At 36.2% G+C, this 18,260-nt stretch overlaps 1 protein-coding gene across 3 annotated transcripts in view; it reads left to right on the top strand.

The window, feature by feature from the left end:
* ATG2A (autophagy related 2A) overlaps nt 1-18,260 on the top strand; it is a 514,214-nt gene that overhangs the window by 373,785 nt on the left and 122,169 nt on the right. For all 3 annotated transcript variants that reach the window (XM_053720124.1, XM_053720123.1, XM_053720125.1), the window contains exons 27-31: nt 5,356-5,432; nt 5,683-5,853; nt 6,127-6,250; nt 6,539-6,753; nt 17,497-17,726. In XM_053720124.1, coding sequence (XP_053576099.1) covers nt 5,356-5,432; nt 5,683-5,853; nt 6,127-6,250; nt 6,539-6,753; nt 17,497-17,726 — 817 coding nt within the window. The remainder of the gene's footprint in view (nt 1-5,355; nt 5,433-5,682; nt 5,854-6,126; nt 6,251-6,538; nt 6,754-17,496; nt 17,727-18,260) is intronic.

Here is an 18,260-nt window from a genome sequence, read left to right as displayed (position 1 = left end):
TGGACAAGCATTTCCAATTTGTTGCTCTTCCGTTTGGTTTTGCCACGGCTCCCAGAACATTCACAAAGGTTCTGGGAGCTCTATTAGCTGTGATCAGATCCCAGGAAATTGCAGTGGCACCTTATCTAGATGACATCTTTGTTCAGGCGTCATCTTTTCTACTAGCAAAATCGCACACAGAGATGATGTTGTCTTTTCTACGGGTGGAAAGTGAACCTGGAAAAGAGTTCTCTAGTTCCAGCTACAAGAATGTGCTTCCTAGGGACAATCATAGATTCCCTGTCCATGAAGATTTTTCTAACGGACGTCAGAAAATTAAAACTATTTTCCTTTCTCTCCAGTCTGCTATTCGTCCATTAGTGGCTCAATGCATGAAGGTGATTGGTCTGATGGTGGCTTCCATGGACATCATTCATTTTGCTCAGTTCCATCTGAGATCTGCAACTATTCATGCTCAGTCAGTGGAACGGAGACCATTCAGATTTATCGCAGAGGATAGATCTGGATCCCCTAACAAGAGGCTCTCTCTCATGGTGGATTTTTCAGGAAACCTGTATCGGGTCACTTCCTGAGACTCTCCTGGGTGATTGTGACTACGGATGCCAGCCTATTAGGCTGGGGAGCAGTTTGGGGCTCTCTAAAAGCTCAGGGGAGTCCACTCACCATAAACATCTTGGAGTTAAGAGCAATCTTCAATGCCTTGGTAGCTTGGCCTCAGTTATCTTTAGTCCGGTTTATCAGATTCCAATCAGACAACTTCACCTCAGTGGCTTATATCAACCACCAGGGAGGAACTTGAAACTTCTTAGTGATGAAGGAGGTGACTCGCATTCTGTAGTGGGCGGAAGCTCATGATTGTCTCCTATCTGCCGTTCCAGGAGTGGACAACTGGGGTGCGGATTTTCTGAGCAGACAGACTTTTCATCCCGGGGAGTGGGCTACCCATCCGGATGTGTTCTCTCAGATAACCCTCAGGTGGGGGTTCCAGAGTTGGATCTGATGGTGTCTCGTCAAAACACCAAGGTTCCAAACTACGGTTCAAAGTCAAGAGATCCTCAGTCCGCTCTGATAGATGCTATAGCGGTTCCTTTGATCTTTTCTCTGGCATACCGGTTTCCTCCCTTTGCTCTCCTTCCACGACTCATTGATCGTATCAAACAGGAGAGAGCATTGGTAATTCTAATAGCTCCTGCATGGCCCCACAGAATCTGGTTTGCGGATATGGTAAGGAAGGACCTTCTAATTCAGGGTCCATTCCTCCAAACCTGGATTCTCTGAAGCTGACTGCATGGAGATTGAACACCAAGTTCTGTCTAGATGTGGTTTTTCTGAATCAGTCATTGATACTATGCTTCATGCTCGCAAACCGGTTACTCACAAGATTTACCATAAGGTAAATTTCTACAAATTTGATACTTTTGCCTCGGCTGAGGCTTCTTTTGGAAGAAAGGTTCTTCAAACGGTGCTGCCTTCTGTTTAGGTCCTCCTGCCTTGTTCTCCCTCCCTGTTCATTCCGTGTCCTCTAGCATGGGTATTGGTTCCAACTAGTAATGGGACGTCGTGGACTCCCCATGCCATAGGAAAGAAAACAAAATTTATGCTAACCTGATCAATTTCTTTCTTTCCGGGCATGGAGAGTTCACGACCCTGCCCTCTTTTTAATTATAATTGGCAGTTTTTTTGAGTAAACCTCAGACACCTCTATACCCATGTGTTCTTCTTTTTCCATTATCCTTAGGCTGAATGACTGGGGATTATAGGTAAGGGAAGTTACACTTAACAGCTTTGCTGTGGTGCTCTTTGCCTCCTCCTGCTGGCCAAGAGTGAATATCCCACTAGTAATTGGAATGATGTTGTGGACTCTCCATGCCCAGAAAGAAAGAAATGTATCAGTTAAGCATAAATTTTGTTTTTAACATTTTTTTTATTTTTATACTGGGCTTTAATTCATTAAAGTTTACAATCACTTTAAGGTCACAAAGTGTTTCATTTTAAGTTTTATGTCCTAGACCATGTACCATTTAGTAGCCCTCCTTTTATTGGCTTCTAGTGTCTAGTCGTGTCACATTGTAAGACAGAGTGACACTGTTTTGAGTGTCTTCTTCGGATCACATTATGGATAATCATTTTAACACCGTGTGAGTCATGTTGTCAGCTAAAGCATGAAAGACAGGCACGGATGCGTAAACGGCAGTGCAAGTTTATTAAGTGGAAATGGCAGGAGCAAACATAAAATGCCAGTAAATGGCAAGACTAGGTTGTCAGCTGCCTGTATAACAACAATTTATTTTTATTAAAAACTAACAATATTCTGAAAAAATATTATGGGGAAGGAATATCCCAGTGATCCTCTTGAGAAAAATGTACATTCTATAAACTCAACAGAAAATAGGGTTGTTCTTGGCATTTTTCCAGAGCTGCTTATTTCCAGTCTGGCCCTGTTTATAATAAAAATAATAAATCACAGCAGGTCGGGGTCACAGGTCATTCTCCTGCATCATTGTTGTGTGCTTCTTGTTTTTTATTCTGTACTGAGATTTGATTTCAGTACCTTTTTGTTTTGTGTGAGTAAATTGCTACTAGTTTCTGATCCTGGGGTTCCCTCGCACCTCCATAACTGTTTGGGGTACATGACATTGAAGTGTTCTGACAGTGGAGTTCTGCCATCACAGATGTTGTAGTCTGTGCTAAACTGAATCTGAAACTTCTGAAAGCTTCAAAATAATCAGTGAATTTAGAGGGTCTATAGATAGCACTGACCTCATAGGTTGTGACTAGTTTTCTAATTATCTTCTAAAATGTTAGTGAGATTAAGGAGAAAGTATCAGAAACCAGAATGAACTAGCAGATGTTATACTCTGGTGTGTTTGAAAATCCGGAGGACAAAATTTGAAAAAAATTTAAAATATCAACATAATAATGGACTTTGGCTCAGTAAAAGTATTGCATAAATGGTCAAACAGTATTTTATATCTTATACTTGACCTACGGTCGAAATTAAACTTTCATGATTCAGATAGAACCTGCAATTTTAAGCAACTTTCTAATTTACTCTAATTATCAAATTTTCTTCATTCTCTTGGTATCTTTATTTACTGTAAATGTAAGCTTAGAAGCCGGCCCATTTTTGGTTCAGCACCTGGGTAGAGCTTGCTGATTGGTGTCTAAAAGTAGCCATCCAATCAGCAAGTGCTACCCAGGTGCTGAATCAAAAATGGGCCAGCTCCTAAATAAAGATACAAAGAGAACGAAGAAAAATTGATAATGGGAGTAAATTAGAAAGTTGCTTAAAATTGCATGCTCTATCTGAATCATGAGAGTTTATTTTTGACTAGACTATTCCTTTAAGCTTTGTTTCTCAATCGCGGTCTTCAAGTACCGCCAGCAGATTTTCATTATAGCTGGACCAGTGCACAGGTGAAATAATCAGCTTATGGATGAGAGCAGGTTAGTAACCATGGTTACTCATCAGCTGATTATTTCACCTGTGCACTGGTTCAGCTATAATGAAAACCTGGCCTGTTGAGGGTACTTGAGGACCACGGTTGAAAAACACTGACTTAAAGCGAATGTAAACTTGAGCAATGTCGCTCAAGTCATAGGATAGAATTTAAAAAAAATGAATGAGACTTTCATTCATCAAATGTGTAGTATATACTGATCTTCTGAGATTGTTACCTTGTAATGCTATAAGGATAAGCGCCGTTCCTCTGGTCGTCATATTTATCAATTGATTAACAGATGACGAATCTGCAATCCACTAATTGTTGTTTTGCCCCCGGGCCGTGACGTTTGTGCAAAGGGGCTGAACACCCCAGGGGGAAAAAACGTTTAGTGGATTGCAGATTCGTCATCTGTTAATCAATTGATAAATATGACAAACGGAGGAACGGCGCTTATCCTTATAGCATTACAAGGTATCAATCTCAGAAGATCAGTATATACTACACATTTGATGAATGAAAGTCTCATTCATTTTTTAAATTCTATCCTATGACTTGAGCGATATTGCTCAAGTTTACATTCGCTTTAAAGGACCACTAAAGTCAAAAGTAAACTTTTTATGATTCAGATAGAGAACACAATTTTAAACAACTTTGCAAGTCACATCCATTATCTAAATACACGCAATGTTTTTACAAGCACACTTTGAGGCACCAGCTACTACTGAGCATGTGCAAGATTCACAGAATTTGTTTATACATTTTATGATTGGCTGATGGCTGTCACATGATGCAATAGGAAAGAAAATAAAACTAACTGAAATTTGTCAGAAACAAATCTACTGCTTATGAAAAATTTAAACTAAGTGCTTTTGCATTGTCTATTTATTATGCATTTACTGATTATTCTACAAAGTTTAGTGGAAAGGAAGTGGAAAAGCAACTGTGTTTCGGGGTAAAAAAGGGATGTTCTTTCCTGCTCCGGAACGGATGGGGTCACAACCAAACCTTAGAGGAGCCCGTGTCCTCTGTGCTACCAGTTAGTCCACATTGTATGTAATTTACGGGTTTTTTTTTCACATTTGGAAACAAAAATAAAAAAGGAACGTTGATTTGATGCTTCTTAGCGTTAATCACTTAAACCTACACTTGTGTCAGCCTTTATGCTCATTTATCGTTCCCGAAGTGTCTCTTAGAAAGACTGGCTAAACACTCATCTGGAACATAAGTGAAGGGACACAATTCAGTCCATACCGTGCTTTCTACTTCAAGTGAGCGGCCTGCAATAACCCATCAGTAGTGTATGACACAACAATCAGCTAGTGAAATCCTCCTACCTCAGCATAACTTAAAGTGATGGTAAGTCCTAGCCTTTATTTACAGCGAGTTTATGCCAAGCTGAGCGCCTCTGGTCGACCACGGCAAAACACTATTTTTTCAATGAGGTGATGTTTCGACTTTTTAGTCAATAGCCGTGTGGACAAATTGGCATTATGTCAGATGACTTAGCACACTATTGGCTAGGAGTTATAAACATTGAGAAAATTTGCCTTGGGAAGCTGGAGGCGCTGTGCTCGTCATAAACTCGATGCAAATAAAGGAACTTTCGGCATGAAGTCTTTTATACTTCATGACTGAAAATTCCTTTTTTTCGTAGCACTGATAAATCCTAGCGTTTCAAAAAACTCTATGATTTATCATCACTTTAATGACCATAGCATAAAGAGAATAAAGCAATCTTCCCCTCTTGTAGCCACCCAGATCAGTCTGCCATTTACGCTATAGGTTAGAGTAGATTGTGACACAGTGAGGAAGCATTAATCGTGCCCACAATAAGGTGGCACAGAGGGAAGGTTCCTTCTCACTCTACAGATAGACGGATTCCTCTTCATTCTCAGCCTCTGTTTTTCAGATTATGTCTGCGTGCTGGACGTGGATCTTCTGGAACTGGTCATCACAACGTGGAAAGGAAGCTCCTCCCTCAAAATGGTGAGAAGCAGAGGGATAGCGGAGCATAGAGTGATAAATAAATCTTCTTGCTAATCCCTCTTCATCATCATTCCTTGTTTTACCTCTTTGGTTTGCTTGTTCTGCCTTTTCTTAAATACGGTGACATTTTCTATAGCCTTATTTCCCTAACATCTTTCCTAGGCTCGTATTTATTTAGCTGTAAACCACCGCCTCTGTCTCTCTCTTCAGCTATTAATTGTCTCTTTAATCTTTCTGCCTTTTTTCTCAGTCCCAACCTTTATTTGAGCTGCGCTGCTCCAACAACGTACTTCACATTCATACCTGTGCCGACTCCTGCGCCATGCTGGCTAATCTTACTCAGTATGTGATGAATAATGGAGATCTTCATTGTCCTCCAAAACCTGAGCCTCCAACTGAGATTGCAGGACAGAAATTACAGGTACAAAATCCTAACTTACTAGTTCTTAATGCTTGTGTTTATTTTGTGGTTCAGTGGTTCCAAAAAAAGTAAAACAAAATTGCATAATACAGGGCTCGACAAACCCAGGTGCCCTGGCGCCTCTTTCTAGCCCTTGCATCTGTGAAATACAAATACAACTTTTTTGCGTGTAATAAATGAATATATGTATGATCAGTATAGATAAGTGTCAGGCACAAATTCAGTTGTTTAAGGAAGCAGATGACAGGTGTGTGATCATTTTCTATCTTCCAGCCACCTGACGGTCCAGCCTCACAACCTTCTTGTCTGCCGGCAGAAACCTCCCAAATTAATCAAGGGGATTTGACGGACGCCCTCATAGACACAGGAAGGAGCGGCAGAGAACACTCTGAAGCAGGTCTGTGTAAAGGAAGTGTTTAATATGTGTCTTTGTCTGCTTGGCATATACAGTATGTATGTTCTTGTATAGCAAACTTTCCAGTGGAGGCTGGCACTGCTAATTATATACTTATTATGTAACTATATATGTCTTGGTATAGCAGTGAGAGTGGAGGGGAGGTTGTGTATGTAATGGGTTGACAGTGATTGTATTGAGTTAGCATTACATTAGGAATGTGCGCATGTGCAAAGCTGTCACTATATAACTACTATATACTAAGCATTTATGCCTCATCATTGTATTCAGAGGGAGATGTCTTCATACGTCAGAATTCTCCAGTCTCAGTCTATTTGTTCCCTGAAGAAGTTGCCCCAGGAAACAGGCTTGAAAACCTCTCCCCTTCTCCTCCACTTCGTCCAGCGTCCCAAGAGAGTCTCGGCCTGTCTGACACTAGTGGGGACAGCGAGCTGACAGATACGGATGATTTCTGCATTCTAGATGCCCCTGGCATTGGTGTACCTGTGAGTATTCTGCTTCTTATTAAAGGGATATGAAACCCAAACATTTGCTTTTGTGATTCAGACAGAGCATACAAAAAACATTTTACTTTTATTATCAAATGTGTTTTGTTCCCAACTTCTCATGGTATAGGAAACAGCGGTGCCGTCTAGTGCTCTTGCAGACGGATAACATTTTTGCTGCCATATAGTTCTTCAGACATGGGGACACTCCTGAGCTTAAAGTGAATGTAAATTTTGATGATAAAGTGCCCGGTTTTTAAAAATTCTATTAAAATCAGGGGCTCTTTAATTTATCAAAATTTACATTTCACTCCTGTTGTGAAAATACCTTTTAATCTTGACAGCCGCTGCATCGCTTCCTCCGCTCGTTGCAAAGCCTCTTCCTGGGTCTGAAATGAGGAATCTGGCTTCCTCTAATCACGGCGTTGAATCAGACACTGATTCCCCGGGGGGGGAAGCCGTGATTGGAGGATGACCAATCCATCATTTCTGACGTAGGAAGAGGCTTGCGACGACCGGGTGAAGCTTGAGCGGCTGGCAGGATTAAAAGTGAAATGTCAATTTTGATGAATTAAAGTGCCCCTGTTTTTAATCGAATTTTTAAAAACCGGGCACTTTATCATCAAAATTTACATTCACTTTAAGTCCCTGATTTAAGTCCCCTGATACTAAGAGAACAAAGACAATTTGATAATAGAAGTAAATTAGATCGTTGTTTAAAATTACGTTTTCTATTTTAATCATAAAAGAAAAATGTGGGGTTTTATGTCCCTTTAAACATAATTTAGTGTTTGATGTAAATAGTGTTTCCTCTGCTTATTGCTTCCTAACTTACTGTTGTCAATTAAATATTAAGGAGGGTTTTATTTATTATTACTATGTCCATATTTTAGTGTATTAGTGAAGTCATAAACACGGTAACCACATAAACGTTAAACCAAAACTATTTTATATAATCGATTTTTAAGGGTAGTTATTTTTGGCGTTCTCTGTGCCAAGTTGATGAGAGAGCCACCTGGGATGTTTTCTTGAAGAAGTTGCAAAAACATGAATCTATTTGTATCCAAAAAGAAAAAAAACGGCAACACAGCTAAAACGTATCAAGTCACCAAGCACGTTGCTTACGCGTTTCGGCGTTAGCTGTAGTATAACCCAATTCCTGTGCACAAATCTCATTCATTTAAAATAGGGAAGGCCAACTGGCAGTCCGAGAGCTACATGTGTTTTTGAGTTAATCAGAACTAACAACATGTACCAATAGTTTTTGTGGCCCCAGGAAAAAGTGTAACTATAAATGTGTGCTTTGGGGGTGACCACAACTTAGAACAGCCCTCTGGAGGAAAGAAGAGCACAAAGAAAATACCCTGCAAACTTGCCTAAATCAATCCTATATTTTTTTATAAACCTATATGCAGCACTTAAAGGGACATTAAACACAAATTGTAAACTACAGGACTATGAACCTTCATATATAAGAATAATTTTGCAATTAAAACTGTAGCTTTATTTTGTCAAATGAGTAAATTGTTTTATGTTATGTTTATTCCTTTCACTGATTTCGCTGTCCCCTAGAACAAAAGAACCCCTGCTAACCAATCACAAACTGCTATTCAGATATAGCACAAACTCTGTACACGTGCAGACGGATGAAGCCTGCCCTCTTGTATTCCCTTAAGATGGTTTAGCAATGATTCAACATAGTTACTTACTATTGCAAAGAATGATTTTCCTATCATTGATTGTTGATGCAAAACTGATAAACCACCTTTTAAAAGCATGTGACACCATAAACACTTAGGGATGGAGGGAGAAGTAAACAAAAGCTCACATAAATTGTGTAAAAGTATTAACCCAAGCCTCCCTGGGAGAAAGTCAAACAATTTTTTTACAGTAAAAGGCTGCAAAATAAATAATGTATCTTGCAATACATACATGCAATACATACACACATTATATACATTCAATATATACATACAGTACATACATACAATACATACATACATACATACAGAACATACAACACATACACACATTATATACATACAGCACATACAGTACATACATATACCTACATACAGTACATACATATACCTACATACAGTACATACATATACATACAGTACATACGTACATACATATACATACAGTACATACATACAGTACATACATACATACGTACGTACATACATACGTACATACAGTATACACATACAGTACATACATATACATACAGTACATACATATACATACATTCAGTACATGCATACATATACATACAGTACATACATACATATACATACATACAGTACATACATATACATACATACATATACATACATACAGTACATACATATACATACATATACATACAGTACATACATACAGTATATACATATACATACAGTATATACATACAGTACATACATACAGTGCATACATATACATACAGTACATACATGCAGTATATACATACAGTACATACATACAGTACATACATACATACAGTATATACATACATACAGTACATACATACAGTACATACATACATACAGTACATACATACATACAGTACATACATACAGTACATACATACAGTATATACATACATGCAGTACATACATACAGTACATACATACAGTATATACATACATACAGTACATACATACAGTGCATACATACATACATACAGTACATACATATACATACAGTACATACATACAGTACATACATATACATACAGTACATACATATACATACAGTACATACATACAGTATATACATACAGTATATACATACAGTACATACATATACATACAGTATATACATACAGTACATACATACAGTACATACATACAGTATATACATAAAGTACATACATACAGTACATACATACAGTACATACATACAGTACATACATATACATACAGTACATACATACAGTACATACATACAGTACATACATACAGTACATACATATACATACAGTATATACATACAGTACATACATATACATACAGTACATACATACAGTATATACATACATACAGTACATACATACAGTACATACATATACATACAGTACATACATATACATACAGTACATACATACAGTACATACATATACATACAGTACATACATACAGTACATACATACATATACATACAGTACATACATATACATACATACAGTACATACATACAGTACATACATACAGTACATACATATACATACAGTACATACATACAGTACATACATACAGTACATACATACAGTACATACATATACATACAGTACATACATACAGTACATACATATACATACAGTACATACATACATACAGTATATACATACATACAGTACATACATACATACATACAGTATATACATACATACAGTACATACATACAGTACGTACATACATACAGTACATACGTACATACAGTACATACGTACATACAGTACATACATACATACATATACATACAGTACATACATACAGTACATACATATACATATAGTACATACATACAGTACATACATATACATACAGTACATACGTACATACAGTACATACATACAGTACATACGTACATACATATACATACAGTACATACATACAGTACATACATATACATACAGTACATACATACAGTACATACATATACATACAGTACATACATACATACAGTATATACATACATACAGTACATACATACAGTACATACATATACATACAGTACATACATACAGTACATATATACATACAGTACATACATACAGTACATACATACATACAGTATATACATACATACAGTACATACATACATACAGTACATACATACAGTACATACATATACATACAGTATATACATACAGTACATACATATACATACAGTACATACATACAGTACATACATATACATACAGTACATACATACAGAACATACATATACATACAGAACATACATATACATACAGAACATACATATACATACAGTACATACATATACATACAGTACATACATACATACAGTACATACATACAGTACATACATATACATACAGTACATACATACAGTACATACATATACATACAGTACATACATACAGAACATACATATACATACAGTACATACATATACATACAGTACATACATATACATACAGTACATACATACATACAGTATATACATACAGTACATACATATACATACAGTACATACATATACATACAGTACATACATATACATACAGTACATACATATACATACAGTACATACATATACATACAGTATATACATACATACAGTACATACATACATACATGCATACAGTACATACATATACATACAGTACATACATATACATACAGTACATACATACATACAGTACATACATATATATACAGTACATACATACAGTACATACATACATACAGTACATACATACAATACATACATACAGTATATACATACATACAGTACATACATACAGTACATACATATACATACAGTACATACATATACATACAGTATATACATACAGTATATACATACAGTACATACATACATACAGTATATACATACATACGGTACATACATACATACAGTATATACATACATACGGTACATACATACATACAGTACATACATATACATACAGTACATACATACAGTACATACATATACATACAGTACATACATACATACAGTATATACATACATACAGTGCATACATACAGTACATACATACAGTATATACATACATACAGTACATACATACAGTACATACATACATACAGTATATACATACATACAGTATATACATACATACAGTACATACATACAGTATATACATACAGTACATACATACATACAGTACATACATACAGTACATACATACATACAGTATATACATACATACAGTACATACAGTGCATACATACAGTATATACATACAGTACATACATACAGTACATACATATACATACAGTACATACATACAGTACATACATACATACAGTACATACATACAGTACATACATATACATACTGTACATACATACAGTACATACATATACATACAGTACATACATACAGTACACTACAGTACATACATACAGTACATACATACAGTACATACATACAGTACATACGTACATACAGTACATACATACAGTACATACATATACATACAGTATATACATACAGTACATACATACAGTACATACGTACAGTACATACGTACATACAGTACATACATACAGTACATACATATACATACAGTATATACATACAGTACATACATACAGTATATACATACAGTACATACATATACATACAGTATATACATACAGTACATACATACAGTACATACATACAGTACATACATACATATACATACATATATATACATACATTACAGTACATATACATACATACAGTACATATACATACATACAGTACATACATATACATACATACAGTACATACATATACATACAGTACATACATACAGTACATACATATACATACAGTACATACATACAGTACATACATATACATACATACAGTACATACATATACACACATACAGTACATACATACAGTACATACATATACATACAGTACATACATACAGTACATACATATACATACATACAGTACATACATATACACACATACAGTACATACATATACATACAGTACATACATACAGTACATACATATACATACAGTACATACATACAGTACATACATATACATATACATACAGTACATACATACAGTACATACATATACATACAGTACATACATACAGTACATACATATACATACAGTACATACATACAGTACATACATACAGTACATACATATACATACAGTACATACATACAGTACATACATATACATACAGTAAATACATACAGTAAATACATACAGTAAATACATACAGTACATACATACAGTACATACATACAGTACATACATATACATACAGTACATACATACAGTACATACATACAGTACATACATACAGTACATACATACAGTACATACATACAGTAAATACATACAGTACATACATACAGTACATACATACAGTACATACATACAGTAAATACATACAGTACATACATACAGTACATACATACAGTACATACATACAGTACATACATACAGTACATACATACAATACATACATACAGTACATACATACACATACAGTACATACATACAGTACATACATACAGTACATACATACAGTACATACATACAGTACATACATTTACCTACATACATTTACCTACATACAGTACATACATACAGTACATACATACAGTACATACATACAGTACATACATACAGTACATACATACAGTACATACATACATACAGTACATACATACATACAGTACATACATACAGTACATACATACAGTACATACATACAGTACATACATACAGTACATACATATACATACAGTACATACATACATACAGTAAATACATACAGTACATACAGTACATACATACATACAGTAAATACATACAGTACATACATACATACAGTACATACATACAGTACATACATACAGTACATACATACAGTACATACATACACATACAGTACATACATACAGTACATACATACAGTACATACATACAGTACATACATATACATACAGTAAATACATACAGTACATACATATACATACAGTACATACATACAGTAAATACATACAGTACATACATACAGTACATACATACAGTACATACATACAGTACATACATACAGTACATACATATACATACAGTACATACATACAGTACATACATACAGTAAATACATACAGTACATACATACAGTACATACATTTACCTACATACAGTACATACATACAGTACATACATACAGTACATACATACAGTACATACATACAGTACATACATACACATACAGTACATACATACATACAGTACATACATTTACCTACATACAGTACATACATTTACCTACATACAGTACATACATTTACCTACATACAGTACATACATTTACCTACATACAGTACATACATACAATAAATACACACATTATATACATACAGTACATACATACAGTACATACATACAGTACATTCATACAGTACATACATACAGTAAATACATACAGTACATACATACAGTACATACATATACATACAGTACATACATACAGTACATACATATACATACAGTACATTCATACAGTACATACATACAGTACATACATACAGTACATACATACAGTACATACATATACATACAGTACATACATACAGTACATACATACAGTAAATACATACAGTAAATACATACAGTACATACATACAGTACATACATACAGTACATACATACAGTACATACATACAGTACATACATTTACCTACATACAGTACATACATACAGTACATACATACAGTACATACATACAGTACATACATACAGTACATACATACACATACAGTACATACATACAGTACATACATACAGTACATACATACAGTACATACATACAGTACATACATACAGTACATACATTTACCTACATACAGTACATACATACAGTACATACATACAGTACATACATACAGTACATACATACAGTACATACATACAGTACATACATACACATACAGTACATACATACAGTACATACATACAGTACATACATACAGTACATACATACACATACAGTACATACATACAGTACATACATACAGTACATACATACACATACAGTACATACATACAGTACATACATTTACCTACATACAGTACATACATTTACCTACATACAGTACATACATTTACCTACATACAGTACATACATACATTATACCTACATACAGTACATACATACAGTACATACATACATATACATACAGTACATACGTACATAAAGAATACTATAATTTACAATCTGCCGGTATAAACAAGACTGATGAACCAGAATTAATCATGATATTAAACATAGGCTGGGAAACCAAATTATCTCAAACATATAAAAGCCTTTTAATCTACATAAGCAATAGTATAGGAAGCTTCTATGACCCCCATAAAACAACTACCTTAAGGTTACTTAACCCTTTCGTGACAGGGTTAAAGTGTCTACATCGGAACACCTGTTCCGATGTAGACAAATTGAAACTACGCGATCGTGCATACGATCGCGAGATTTCAATTATTGGATCGCATCTGGGGGGCGTCCCTACAACCCTAGGAACGCCCTCCAGACCGCGATCAAGTCCTTGAAGCGCAGAAGGCTTCAGGACAGCCGTTTGATATGACGTTCTATTCCGTCATAACGGCTTTAAAGCCCAGTGTAAATATGACGGAATAGAACGGCATAACGGCGTTAAAAGGTTAAATATGCTGCCAACATGATTCCATACTACTGTTATCAAATAACCACAGTTATCGATAAGTCATCTCTTAAGGTCTATTTAACCAATAATTCCTAAATCATAGTCCCCTGGTAAAATCTGCCTATTTATAAACTAGGACATCTTGCTACAATTTAGTTTAATTTAAACAGCAATAATACATTAAATAAGTTCCCATATATGCTGGGCACTTGCTGGGATGCTTTTTCTTCACTCTCCGCTCCAACTCAAACCATCTTGGTTGGGTTTAGGTCAGATGACTGTGGATGTGAGGTCATCTGATGCTACACTACATACTGCAGAACTAGAAAAAGTTCAGAGTAGGGCCACAAAGCTAATAAAGAGAATGAAGACTTTAAGCTATGAGGAGAGGTTAGACAAACTGGGTCTGTTTTCTCTAGAAAAAGACGTTTGAGAGGTGACATGATTACTTTATATAAATATATATAAGGTCTTTTTTCAACCTTATCTACTATGTACTATGTATTTGTCAGATAGCCTGTGTTCTGTGCCATTGTCCTGTTTCAATATAAATGATAGCCCAACAAACCAGATGAGATGGCGTGTAGCTACAGAATGCTGTGGTAGCCATGCTGGTACAGTGTGCCATCAATTCTAACTAAATTGCCAGTGGTGTCACCTGCAAAGCAAACCTACACAATCACTCTTCCTCCCATGACAATTTCTGTTCTCTTTTTCTGCATCTCATAAAGATACGTTCGTTAAAACCAGAAATCTCAAATTTGGACTCATCATACCAAAGGACAGATTTCCTCTGGTGTGATTGTACCTCCTAGGCCCTAAGTCTCTTCTTACTTGTTTACCTTCAGTGGTGGCTTCTCAACAGTAGTTCTACCTTAAAGCCCCGAACAGTTGATATTGTGATCTGCCTGCTGCTTAAACTCAGTAAAGAAGTTATTTGGTCTCACATCCGACGGGCTGCTCAATGGCAACTGTGCTTGTAGAAACTTCCCAAGTTGTTGGCATTTTCTGTAATGTCTGACCTTCATTTCTTAACGTCAATCCATCATTACCCTGAGCTGCTCTTCCACAACCAGAAATGATGGCCTCCTACCAAATAAGACTATTTAAGGCCCACAACTGATTAGCATTAGGCACTAAAGGGATAGGAAAGTCAAAATTAAACTCACATGAATCGGAGCATGTAATTTAAAGGGACAGTAAACCTTAAAAATAATGTTATATAATTCTGCACATAGTGCAGAATTATATAACATTATTTAGGTGCTATAGCTATAAATGCCTTTTTTACCTTTTAATTTTTTTAAAATATGGCGCTTTCACAGACCCGCTCTATGCTGAGCAGGTCTGTTTTTTTTACTCAGCGCATCGGGCCAGCTGTATAGTCACAGCCCGGCCCGACCGCGCCATAAGACTAAGTGCAGCTCGCTCCTGTCACAGGAGCAAGCTGCACTTAGTGCTATGGCGCGGTCGGGCCGGGCTGTGACTATACAGCTGGCCCAATGCGCTAACTAAATATAACAGACCCGCTCAGCAGAGAGCGGGTCTGTAAAAGCGCCATATTTTAAAAAATTTAAAAGGTAAAAAAGGCATTTATAGCTATAGCACCTAAATAATGTTATATAATTCTGCACTATGTGCAGAATTATATAACATTATTTTTAAGGTTTACTGTCCCTTTAAGACACCTTAAAATTCACTTCTATTTTCAAATGTGCTTTGTTCTCTTGGTATCCCTTGTTGAAAAAGAATACCATATCCTACACTAGTGGGAGCTAGCTGCTGATTGGTGCCTGCTCACATTTATCTCTTGTAATTGGCTGACTAGATGTGTTCATCTTGCTGCCAGTAGTGCAATGTTTTTCCTTCAGCAAAGGATAATAAGAAAATGAAGCACATTTGGAAAGTAGTTTAAAATTGTATGTTCTATCCAAATCATGAAAGAAAATTTGGGGCTTTCTTGTCCCTTTGATAAGAAAATTAAATTCCAGAAATTACCTATTACAAACACACAATTAATATGTGAGTCATTACAATGATAATTTATTTGTAGTTTAACAGTCGCCATTTCTATATTTTACCTAAAGTAAAAGTGCTACCTTGAGCTTGCGGTAGCATTATCCAGCCACTCGTAAAAGATGGTTATTTAACGTGCGCCCGAAAACGGCCAAATTTGCCCATTTACGGTTGCACATTAAATTAGCGCTTCCCTTTTAATCTAGCTCTTAATAAACAAAAACCTTTGGGATCATGAGATACATACATGCAGTCAGATGTGTCATGTGAGTTGTAGGGTGCGTCCTTCTACATTAACATGGTGGTTCCTCTGCAGCCAAAAAATGGAGAACCTGTGGTGAGAAAGTTAGTGGCTGGTCCAATTGCTGTTAAGGATGGTCACTTCTCTCGTCCCCTGGGTAGCACAGACCTGCTGAAACCTCCAGCAAAGTTTCCAGTGCCTGAGACACGGATCGTACTGCGGGAGATCTCTGTGGTGTGGCACTTGTATGGTGGAAAGGATTTTGGGAGTAGCCGGCCAAACTCTGCACGAGCACATTCACCAAGGTAAGAGAGATGATCAGATTACTGTATTATGGTGAGACTATAGAACACTGAATATCAGCTTACTATTGTGTATCAGAGGGCAGACCTTTATTTAGTGAGTTTATATGTTCCAGACTTGGCTCTATGTATTTTATGATATTTGAATGCAACCTATTATAAAGGTGTGGTATGTAAATGTATAGAGGTTGCCTCTCCTCACATGCAGGTTGTGTTCCACTTCCCATATGACTTGTAGCTAATAGGAACATTTCCTTTAGATTCTATTTTAAAGGGAGACACCATAAAATGACTTTAGAACTCAAGCTGTAATCTTGAGTCCACACACACATACTCACACCCACCCACCAATACACACACTCACACCAACCCACTAGTACACACCCATACTCACACCCACCCACTAGTACACACACTCGCTCACACCCATACCCACACCCACCCACTAGTACACACACTCACGCACACCCATACTCACACCCACCCACCCACCCACCAATACACACACTCACACCAACCCACTAGTACACACCCATA

The sequence above is a fragment of the Bombina bombina genome, chromosome 7 (genome assembly GCF_027579735.1).
Source record: "Bombina bombina isolate aBomBom1 chromosome 7, aBomBom1.pri, whole genome shotgun sequence".
Lineage (NCBI taxonomy): Eukaryota > Metazoa > Chordata > Amphibia > Anura > Bombinatoridae > Bombina > Bombina bombina.
Note: the sequence above shows the minus strand (reverse complement) of the source record. Positions and strands in the feature narration are given on the sequence as shown.